Consider the following 12500-nt stretch of genomic DNA (forward strand, 5'->3'; position numbering starts at 1 on the left):
GACTTTTACTGTAGTTTTGTCATTAGCTCTTTCTATTGCACATCTCACATTGTACCTGAACCAAAGTATATCCACAGTCTCCATTGATTGTATAGCGTTTATTGTCAAAGGTTATATAGTGACCTTCTCCGTAAACCGTACATTTTCCGTTTTCTGCTTTGTTATCACACACCCAAGTCCTGTTTCTACATACACTGTTAAAAAAGCAATATTAAATTTTTATGATTTTGCTACAATATTAATAGATACCAACATAATACTATTAATTTAGTCACCTAAAACATAACATAATCAAAACATAGTACCATGAGTATAAGGTGAAAAACGTACAGTACAACTTCCATTTCGAGAAATATATTTTTAAACTTTAGTCTAGATTTAAAGAGGCAAGTGGAACTGAAGATCGACAGTAGAAAAGTTACCTTCTGGGGATAATAGGATTATAAACAGAGAATCAAGGGCGTAACTAGGAAAGACTGGGCCGCATAGCAATCTTTTGACTGGGTCCCCCTTCCCCTGAGGGCCACAAACTGCCCACTTGTAGATAGTGCCACCTGTTGTAGTGGCAGGAAGGAGGTGAAGGGAACAAGTGAGCCCTAATCTACCCACCGCCCTGTCCCTGCCTACTTGCAACGACCCGCCCTAGGCGACGGGGTACAACTTGGCGGCGGTCCCTACGCTGTCTAAGTGCAAGGGAGTACAAACAGGGAACACACAAGGGAAGGGGCAGTAGCCCACGGAACGCCGCGAGGAAACGGAGCGGTGAATGAGTAGTCAGGATCAGGATGAAGTGGAGTATACCAACGAGAGCACGGAGCAGGAAGCAAGCCAGGGGCAAAGCGAAGCAGGATAAGCGGAACTGAAGCAAGGCAGAAGCACGGCAGAAGCAGGCTGGAGCAAGGCAGCAGTGGGGCCAGGAATCCAAGAAGAATAACAAGCACTGAGGAAGAGAACACGGCAGGTATAAATGGACAGGGGGCGGAGCTAACTCCGACTGACCAGGCCGCGATAGGCTCTCCCACTCCTGAGCCTGCCACCCTGGTTGGTGGGAGCCGGTGTCAGTCTAAGAGGTCTGGCCTCAGGTGTCGACTGATTAATCCCGGGAGTATACACAGACGTAGTACCTGGCAGATCCTTTACACCTGTAGATTATGCCATTCAGCCCCCTGTAGATTGTGCCTTTCAGTCCTCCCTGTAGATTGTGCCATACAACCCCCCTGTAGATTGTGCCATACAGTCCCCTGTAGATAGTGTCACACCCTCCTTGTAAATAGTGCCCCCTCCCTCTTGTAGCCCGTCATACAACCCCCTTTTGTAGATAGTGCCTCCCATGTCCCCCTTGTAGATAGTGCCATACAGCCGCCCCTGTAGATAGTGCCCCCACCTCCCCCTTGCAGATAGTTCCATACAGTCTCCCCTTTTAGATAGCACCCCCACCTTCCCCTTGTAGATAGCACCACCCTTGTAGATAGCGCCCGCACCTTTCCCTTGTAGATAGTGCCATACAGCCTGCCTTGTAGATAGCGCCCCCACCTCCCCCTTGTAGATAGCGCCCCACAAACACATAAAACAAAAAAATTATATTCACCTAGGCCCTGTTCCCACGATGGATGGAGCTGCTCCACAGCATCCCCAATTGTGACGGAATCTTTGCGTAGGACGGCATGATCCATTGATGTCATCATGCGCCTGATAGGCTGCAGGCCGAACGCGGCCTGTAGCCTAGTAAATGGAAGAGCAGGGAGATACCTGCCTGCTCTGCCATAGTGTTCAGTAGTATCTGCATCCTAAGGTACAACAGTTTTCCTTTATCCTCTTGGCATATAAAATTTTGTTAACCTCATACTTGGTGTCTCGACTGGAAGTTGCAGCAGAAGGAAGAGTCTTCTTAGAAAACCGATTCAGGACTAGCAGCTTGAGAAGGGATACATGAAAAGAATCGGGGATTTTTAAAGACTGGGGAAGATGGAGTTTGTAGAAGACAGGACTGATTTGTTTCAAAATGACATAAGGACCTTAGAATCGAGGAGCAAATTTAAATTACAAAATTCTCAAATAGATTGCCAGACATTGTCTCCAGGAAGGAATTGAGGAGGAATTGTCTGCATTTCTCTTAATGTGAGCTACATATTTAGTAATGTAATGGACTCTTTGGCCTCCTGCCAGTTACGTAAAAAGTGGTCATTGGAAAGATTAGCTGCTGGAACCTCAGAAAGTGTTGGAACTGGCAGAGGAGCGCTACAATGTTGCTCAAGAACCAGAAAGAAAGGTGAGGATTGTGTAGATTCCAAAATCTTGAAGTGATCTATACTCCTCTATCGGATACTATATGCTTAGGAAGAGGGTGCAATCGAAAAATGTGTTTGATGAATAGAGTAGCCCGATGTCTAGCAGAAGGAAGACCAGTCAGGGGAATAAAATGTGCCCTTTTCAAATACCAGTCAAACACGACCCAATTCACTGTACAATCTGAAGAAGAGGGTAAGTCCGTAATAAAATCCATAGCAATATGATTCCAAGAGGAATCAGGTACTCGCAAAGGATAAAGCAAACCAGCAGGTCTGGTTTCATGCTGTGAACAAAATCTTTAATGTCCCGGAACAGAGAAGGCCACCAGTAATTACGAGAAACTAGATCTAGTGTTTTCCAAATACAAGAATGTCCAGAGAACTTGGAGAAATTACCCCAATGATGAATTTCTTTTTGTAGACTAAGAGGGACAAAAGTCGTTTTGGGAGGAATGTTGGGAGCTTCAGCATGTCCCACCGATAAAATATGACTCGGAGCAATGTTAAATTGAGTAAAAAGAAGGAAAAGGCTGGCACTTTTGAACAAGTATAATTTATTGATTGGAGTGTTTCAATGGCTATTTTCTGATGGATTACAGCAGTTAAGTTGCCCCGGAGGTGCTCATCGACAAGTGCAGACAAAACACCTTGATAACAACAGATACAAAGTATCGAGGCACTCACCGGACTTGCAACAAATTTCTTTATTCAAGATCTTGGTTAGGATGTGGAATTAGCCTACGCTTAGGCTAATTCTACATCCTAACCAAGATCTTGAATAAAGAAATTTGTTGCAAGTCCGGTGAGTGCCTCGATACTTTCTATCTGTTGTTAGCAATGTTAAATTTAGGTTCAGGATTTTGATTTTCAGAGTCAAAAGAGCGAGATAAGGAGTCAACCTTCACGTCTTTGTCAGATGGTCAATAATGGAAGAATAAGTTAAATCATGAGAATGCCCAAAGTGCTCAACGAGGGTTTAGATAATGTGCCGCCTGTAGATAAAATATGTTTTTGTGGTCAGTATAAAAACTGATGGGATGATGTGCGCCTTCAAGTAATGTCTCCATACTTCAAGAGCTAATTTAATTAATAGCCCAAAAAAATCACGATCTCCAATGCCATAATTTTTCTCGGCAGAAGAGAAGGCCTTAGAGGAAAATCCACAGGAGAAGGTTTAACCATTATCTGTTTTTCTGAAAAATGAAACATCTACTTCCAGGATGATTGGTTTACTTGATTCTGGTCTTTGATGAACGGAGGCAGAGAAGAAGTCCTGTTTGAGACAAGCTGATTCAGCTACAGGTGTCCACATTTTTGCATTGACCCCTTTTTTGGTGAGAGTGTAGATGGGTGCCACCAGAGAAAATAAATAAGAAACTGTCGATATTAGTTGGCAAATCCCAGTAAATGTTGAATGGCTTTGAGTCCGTGAGGACAGGGCCACTTAAGTACTGCAGACAATTTAGCTTTATCCATGATCAGAGATAATATATCCATGGTAATGCAGACTGGATCTCTCAAAAATAAATTTTTCTAGCTTGGCATGAGATTATTCTCTCTTAGACATTGCAGAACCCGATGCACTTGCTTGTGATGTGTATAGGGATCTAGGGATTAAACAAGAATGTCATCTAAATAAACCTCAACACAACTGTATAAGAGATCACAGAAAATGTCTTTAACCAGTTCTTGAAAGACAGCCGGAACAGTACTGGGGGCATAACCAGATATTCAAAGTGAACAAAAACAGAAGCAGCAATGGAAGCTGCAGGTGTGCTCACCCAATAGGTTGTTCTGGGATCTGTAGTTCCTCAGTTGGAGTGCAGTCGGAAGAAGGGGGCTTGCAGGCAGTCAAGAATCCAGTGAATTGAAAAATTTAAGAAGAAGAAACCTCAGCACATCCACATTTTGAAAAATATAAAAAAGAGCTTTATTTCAACATTCAGTAAAAGTCCATAAGACACAGGTAGGACGTGTTACCGCTAAACATGTTACCGCTAAATGTTGAAATAAAGCTCTATTTATATTTTTCAAAATGTGGATGTGCTGAGGATTCTTCTTCTTAAATTTTTCAATTCAGATATTCAAAGTGTTTATCTCTCGTGTTAAATTTGGTTTTCCACTATCGCCTTCACGAATATGAATCAAGTTGTAAGAACCCCGTAAATCTAACTTGGTGAAAAACTTTGCTCCTAGTAAACAGTCAAAGAACTCTGAAATTAACGGCTGAGGGTATTTTGTTTTTTATCCACAATAAAAAGCCTGCTCCACCAGGTTTTCTTAAATGTATTGTGACATAGCTTCCCTATCAAGAACAGACAAAGGATATTCTCTACCCCGAGGAGGAGTGGATTTATACTAATATATAAGAGGCAAGACGTGTTGCCATCCACTACAGCCAATCAGTGGCAGGTTAAAGCAGGCATACATAGTGCTAACTGTAACCGCTGAGGCATGGCTTTAGAGCCTGCCTCTCATCTCTAAATATAAAACCAATTAAACACCAAAACTATGAAGCAACATGCAGAAGTGGCCAACGTTTCCTGCCCTGGAAGGATTATCATTCTGCAAATGCTTCTGCATTTTGTATTTTAATGTTTTCTGAAAAATGAAAGAACTGACCAACAAGAGTTTTCTAGACCCCTTTGTATATTTTGCATGGGCATACAGGGAGGAGAGTGGTGACACACAGGGGACAGTCTTCTTTGCAGTGATGGCATAAAAAGGACAGGAATGGCATACCTGGGTGCAGAGGGGTGGCATTCAGGGGACAGTGATGGCATACAGGCAACAGAGTGGTTTCATACCCAGGGGACAGTGATGGTATACGGGGAAAGTGATGGCAAACACAGGGGACAGTGGTGGCATACAAAAGGACAGTGATGGCATACCTAGGGGCAGAGTGGTGGCATTCAGGGGACAGAGATGGCATACAGGGGACAGTGGTGGGATACATGGGACAGATTGATGGTGTATTAGGGGCAGACTTTTCTAGAGCCCACTGTTTTGTTTTTTTTACACACAACAGGCTTTATTGCTAGTAGCGTAATGAGTAAATTGCACAATTATACAATCTATGTGGTGGCTGAGTCTATGCTTGATGTTTACATCTGCATAACTGCCATAGACTTTAGGCAAACCATACAGGACTGGTTTCCAAAGGATAAGGTCTTATCAGACGAATGACGGGTAAACATTGTTGATAAGGTGTCACCCCATAAGGTTATCTGACCAGACATCCAGGTGAAGACAGGAGAATGTTTTTGAAGCCTCAGAAGAAGAGAACTGAGAGAATTTCTCAGTACGAAGAATAAGATCAGTTCATGGTGAAGTGCTCCTACTTGCATGGATAGGTTTAGTTATGTTAGAGATGGGTCCAGCACACAATGCATTTAAAATTCACTGCTGCTTTATTGGTATCAAAATATAAAACAAATACATAAAATCCTGGTCACAACATGCCTACGCGTTCTGAACCTCTCGGTTTTTAGTCATTGGCATAGATTTAGTTACCTGGTGGATAAACTTGGATAATAAGGTAATAAGATAATAAGCGACTTGTCCAGTTGGAGCACAGGGATTTGATCGCGAGTAACCAGGAATTGGCAGTGAAAGTTTCCCGCAGAGCCAAAATCCAGAAATGCTTGGACTGTGAAACAAACTCCAGCAGTGGATAATTTTCATTTATAGTAATTTATTGACTAGGCTAGTCTCTCCCACTTGTCCTAGGCATTGGAGTTTCCTGGTCTTAGTGAAAAATTATTTAGAAAGTGTGGCTTTCCGCCACAGTACAAACACAGGTTTGGTGTGTCTTCTTAGACGGTCTTCAGCAGAGCTTAATTCCTCTCCACCTGTATAAGTTTGTCTGGATGAGCACGGTAGAGGCAAGAAGGGGTCTCTAAAAGGTAGGTGCCAGTCAGGGTACTAGACGGGCATGGTCCGTGTCACGTTGTCTCGCACGGATCGGAATATCAATAAAATTGACCAAGGATATCAAACCGTCCAATGTAGTAGGAAGATCCCGACCTGCCAAATTATGAATTTATCCTTGCGGCCTGCCAAACCTGCCCAGAAAGTAACAACTTCGTTGTTCCATTATACTTCTATGGCTAAAGTGCGAAACTGGATGGCATATTTCTCAACAGTAGAGTTGCCTTGACGATGCTTGAGAAATGATAAGACCGCAGATGATGCCCGACCAGGTTCTTTAAACACCTTTTTGAAAGTTGCAAAGAAGGCTTAAATATTGTTCATGATTGGATTGTTCCGTACCCATAATCCTAACTCTAAAATGTCCTTCAGTTATTTAAATAATAAAAAGATCATAACTAAAAGTGTCGCCCCTTTAAAAAGTAATCAGGGTTGAATTGTTGACGGTGATGAGGAGAAAGCAAACTTATTGTATTCACAGAAGAAAATGAAATGTCAAATGAAATGCAAAGGGATAAAGTAAATTTGCCATTGAATGTCACCTTTTAACAAAGCGGGAAGTGCAGCACTGCCTTAAAAAGATTAATCTCTGGGTCCAGATGGCATACACCCCTGTGTTGCAAATGATAAATATCACTTGTAAGACCGCATATAGAATATTGTGTGCAGTTTTGTGCACCAGCGTACAAGAAAGACATAGTAGAGCTTAAACGGGTTTTCCCACGAGAGACATTTCTGACACATCCACAGGACCCGCACCTATCTCCAGAACGGGGCCCCCTAAACCTCCTTCAGCAGCTATGTGTTGCGGCTGAATGAGGTGTTTCCGACCATGAAAAACGTTATATGGTCGTGAGTTACGTAAACAGCGTAACTTGCTGAGCTATGCTGTTTTCGTAACTCCAGTAGTAGTGAATGGCAGTTACAGAAGCAGCTACACTGTTTCCGTAACTACCATTAAGTTCTATGCGACTTACGTAAACAGCGTATCTCCGCGAGTTACGCGGTTTACAAAACTCACGACCATATAACGTTTTTCATGGTCGGAAAACATCTCATTCAGCCGCAACACATAGCAGCTGAAGAAGGTTTAGGGGGCCCAGTTCTGGAGATAGGTGCGGGTCCCAGAGGTGGGACCCGAATCTATCTGACATTTATGACATATCCTGTGGATATGTTATAAATGTCTCTCGTGGGAAAACCCCTTTAAGCAGGTTAAAATGTGAACAACCAAAGTAATAAATGGAATGGGGTTATAAGGTTTAGAAAAAAGATGTCTAAGGGGTGAGCTAATAGCTTTGTTTAAATATACCACATCAAAGGTCAATACAAAGATCTTTCTAATGAGCTATTTATACCCAGGACTTTAATTAGAAGGGGACATCAACTACTGTACATCTAGAGGAAAGACGGCTTCTACGCCAGCATAAAGGGGTTCTTTACTGTAAGAGCAGTACGATAGAACATTCTCTTAGAGGGCATTGTCATGGTTAATGCGGTTAAAGAGTGTAAACGGAGCCTGGATGCCTACTTATATTACTAGTTATGGCACTAGATTACTGGAGATGGGTCATTGATCCAGGGATTTGTTCTGACATACCCTTGACTAGAGATGAGCGAACCGGGACAACCGAACCCGGTTTCGGTCCGAACTTCCGGTAAAGTTCGGTTCGCAGCGAATCCGAACTTCACCGGGTTCGGCCGAACCCGTTTTGACCGAACCCGGTCAAAAACATTATACAAATCGGCAGCCACTTATCTCTATCAATCACTGATAGAGAAAAGAGGCTGCTGATTAAAAATAAAATAAAAAGCATTTCATACGTACCCGGTCGTTGTCTTGTTAACGAGTCCCTCTTCTTCCTCCAGTCCGACCTTTTCTGACGCGGCAGCCTGTGATTGGCTGCAGAGGCCTCTGCAGCCTGTGATTGGCTGCAGAGGCCGCGGCAGCCTGTGATTGGCTGCAGCGCTCACAAGGCTGCATCGTCATCAAGGAATGTCGGGCCGGATGTCGAGAGGGACGCGTCACCAAGGCAACGGCCAGGAGACCGGACTGGAGGAAGCAGAAAGTTCTCGGTAAGTATGAACGTCTTTTTTTTTACAGGTACTGTGATCGGTAGTCACTGTCCAGGGTACTGAAACAGTTACTGCCGATCAGTTAACTCTTTCAGCACCCTGAACAGTGACTATTTAGTGTATGTGCACACACACTAATTACGTCCGTAAATGACGGACGTATTTCGGCCGCAAGTACCGGACCGAACACAGTGCAGGGAGCCGGGCTCCTAGCATCATACTTATGTACGATGCTAGGAGTCCCTGCCTCTCTGCAGGACAACTGTCCCGTACTGTAATCATGTTTTCAGTACGGGACAGTAGTTCCACGGAGAGGCAGGGACTCCTAGCATCGTACATAAATATGATGCTAGGAGCCCGGCTCCCTGCAGGGTGTTCGGTCCGGTACTTGCGGCCGAAATACGTCCGTCAATTACGGACGTAATTAGTGTGTGTGCACATACCCTTACTGACGTCACCTAGCAACGCTGCCGTAATGATGGGTGCACACATGTAGCCACCCGTCATTACGGGGCCTCATGCACACGAGTCGACCATAAAAACACCCGTTATCACGGGTCGTAATTACGACCCGAAATAGCGGGCCCATAGACTTCTGTTAGCCACGGGTACCTTCCCGTTTTCTCACGGGAAGGTGCCCGTGCCGTTAAAAAGATAGAACATGTTCTATTTTTTTATTTTACGGGCCGTGCTCGTAATTACGACTCGTAACTACGAGCACGGCCGGCCGGCCACGGGCAGCCGGCCGCTTTTGCGAACCGTGCTGTCATTATAATTATAGCAGCACGGCCCGTAAAATAGAAAAATAGAACATGTTCTATTTTTTTAACGGCACGGGCACCTTCCCGTGAGAATACGGAAAGGTACCCGTGGGTAACAGAAGTCTATGAGCCCGTTATTGCGGGTCGTAATTACGACCCGCAATAACGGGTGTTTTTACGGTCGTGTGCATGATGGGAGCACGGCTCGGAAAAACGAACGGCTGCCCGTGCTCATCTCCTGAAATACTCTGTGCTGCCTTAAACTCTGTGGACAGGTCAGGATCCTGTTTCTTTTAAATGCTGCTAGGGAACCCGCTCGATCCACTATATAAGGCTACGCTACAGTGCAGCATTTAAAAGAAACAGGATCCTGACCTGTCCACAGAGTTTAAGGCAGCACAGAGTATTTCAGGAGATGAGCGTGCAGATTCAGTGCTGTTGTGAACTCTGCTCTTACCATTACGTAGCTCTCAGTCTGTTATCTCTCCTCCACTCCTGTCCTCAAGAACACCTTCACATGATTGCCAAGTCACCACGTAATGGTAAGAGCAGAGTTCACAGCAGCACAGAGTATTTCAGGAGATGAGCGTGCGGATCTTGTGCGTGGTGGTGACTTGCCAATCATGTGAACGTGTTATAGAGGACAGGAGTGGAGGAGATGTAACAGACTGAGCTACGTAATGGTAAGAACAGAGTTCACAGCAGCACAGAGTATTTCAGGAGAGGAGCGTGCAGATTCAGTGCTGCTGTGAACTCTGCTCTTACCATTACGTAGCTCAGTCTGTTACCTCTCCTCCACTCCTGTCCTCAATAACACCTTCACATGATTGGCAAGTCACCACCCCGCACAAGATCCGCACGCTCATCTCCTGAAATACTCTGTGCTGCTGTGAACTCTGCTCTTACCATTACGTGGTGACTTGCCAATCATGTGAAGGTGTTCTGGAGGACAGGAGTGGAGGAGAGGTAACAGACTGAGAGCTACGTAATGGTAAGAGCAGAGTTCGCAGCAGCACTGAATCTGCACGCTCATCTCCTGAAATACTCTGTGCTGCCTTAAACTCTATGGACAGGTCAGGATCCTGTTTCTTTTAAATGCTGCACTGTAGCGCAGCCTTATATAGTGGATCGAGCGGGTTCCCCAGCAGCATTTAAAAGAAACTGTGTTTGTGTATGTGTGTTTGTGTATATATGTGTGTTTGGGTATGTGACTTTGTCTGTTTTTGTTTTTATATGTGTGTGTGTATATATGGGTGTGTTTGTGTATATGTGTTTTGTGTATATGTTTGTGTATATATGGGTGTATTTGTGTATATGTTTGTGTGTAGATGTTTGTGTGTGTTTTTGTATATGTGTATATGTGTGTATATGGGTGTGTGTTTGTGTGTATATATGGGTGTGTTTGTGTATATGTGTTTGTGTATATGTGTGTTTGGGTATGTGTGTTTTTGTTTGTATATGTGTTTGTGTATATGTGTTCGTGTATGTGTGTATAACTGTGTGTGTGTGTGTGTTTGGATATGTGTGAGTTCGTGTATATGTGTTTGTCTGTTTATGTGTGTGTGTATATCTTGTTGTGTTTGTGTATATATGTGTGTCTGTGTATGGTTGTTTGTGTGTGTGTGCGTGTATATATGTGTGTGTAGGAGAGTAGAAGTATTGGTATTGTTCACATTGATAACTGTTTTTTTATGTTGTTGCAGATTTTGATGTACCGATTGGACTACATCTACGATTCGTTGGACTACTGCGTAGATCTGCGTTTTTTCAAATTTTAATAAAATGGTTAACGAGGGTTTTGTTGGGGATTTCTTATTTCAATAAAAAAGAATTGTCTTTGTGTTTTTTTTTCAAACTTTATTAGTGCCTAGATAATGGCAGTTGGCTGATTGACAGCGTCCATTATTAAGGCGGTACTTAGTGTTAGCCGGTGCAGAGGCTAGCACTAACCACCCATTATTACCCCGGTACCCACCACCACCAGGGGTGCCGGGAAGAGCTTGGTACGATCCAGTACCCGACCATCTGTTGTGATGGTCGGGTACTGGGGCGGCCGTAGGCTGGTATTATGAGGCTGGGAAGGGCCAAAATCAGTGGACCTTCCCACCCTTGTAATGCTAGGCTGCTGCTGCTGTGTTGTATCGGGCTGGTTATAAAAATGGGGGGGACCCCCACGTCGTTTTTTTTTGGGAATTTAACAAATTTAGCAATAGACGGGTCCCCCACATTTTTAATAACCAGCCATATACAAGGCCGCAGCAGTCTGGCATTACATGGGTGGGAAGGGCCACTGGTTTTGTCCATTCCCAGGCTAATAACACTGTGTTGTATGTGGCTGGTTATGATAAATTGGGTGGAACCCCATGTCTTTTTAAAAAAAAAAAATTTAAATAAATAAATAATTTAAAAAAATGACGTGGGGTCCCCCCCACTTTTATAACCAGCCAGATACAACACAGCAGCAGCAGCCTAGCATTACAAGGGTGGGAAGGTCCACTGTTTTTGGCCCTTCCCAGCCTCATAATACCAGCCTGCGGCCGCCCCAGAGCCCGACCATCACAACAGATGGTCGGGTACTGGATCGTACCTGGCTCTTCCCGGCACCCCTGGTGGTTTTGGGTACCGGGGTAATAATGGTGGTTAGTGTTAGCCTCTGCACCGGCTAACACTAAGCCTCGCATTAGTAATGGATGTTGTCACTCAGACAGCGGCCATTACTAAAGTGGTAATAATAAAATTTGAAAAGAAAAAGACAAAGATATAGATAAAATATTTTATTGAAATAAAGCACCCCCAACACAACCCTCATTAACCATTTTATTGTAGAAAAAAAAACGTCATCGAAGTAGTCCTCGAAACCGACGTAGTCCAAACACCAAACCTGTAAAAAAATAAAATAATGAAATAAAACATGTCGTAGGCTTAGATTCAGTTTAATGTGTGATACTGACTGTTATACCATGTATAGAAGCCTGCCGTGAAGTTGACTTAGATACAGGGCGCCAGCAGACAGTATCATACATGGCCATACATACATACATATATACAAATATACATACATATATACAAACATACATACATACATATATACAAGCATGCACATATATACATGCAAATATACATACATGCAAACATACACACATATATACATGCAAACTATCATACATACATGCATACACACACACACATGAAAACATACATACAAACAAACATGCAAAGATACATAATACATATATACAAGCATGCACAAATATACATGCAAACATAAATACATGCACATATATATATATAAACATACATGCAAACATACATGCAAAAATAAAAACATGCAAACATACATACATGCACATATATACATACATACATGACAACATACATACAAACATACATGACAACATACATACATGCAAACATACATACATGCAAACATACATACACACATGCA

At 43.3% G+C, this 12500-nt stretch overlaps 1 protein-coding gene across 1 annotated transcript in view; it reads right to left on the reverse strand.

Annotated features, from left to right (window-relative positions):
- The window catches only part of LOC142660177 (mucin-5B-like), a 79052-nt gene that overhangs the window by 64359 nt on the left and 2193 nt on the right, over positions 1-12500 (reverse strand). The window contains exons 2-3 of the mRNA XM_075836758.1: positions 8047-8196; positions 56-194 (exon numbers count right to left, since the gene is read on the reverse strand). Of these exons, the coding sequence (XP_075692873.1) occupies positions 56-194; positions 8047-8196 (289 nt within the window). The remainder of the gene's footprint in view (positions 1-55; positions 195-8046; positions 8197-12500) is intronic.

This window comes from Rhinoderma darwinii, chromosome 9 (genome assembly GCF_050947455.1).
Source record: "Rhinoderma darwinii isolate aRhiDar2 chromosome 9, aRhiDar2.hap1, whole genome shotgun sequence".
In the NCBI taxonomy this organism is placed as follows: Eukaryota; Metazoa; Chordata; class Amphibia; order Anura; family Rhinodermatidae; genus Rhinoderma; species Rhinoderma darwinii.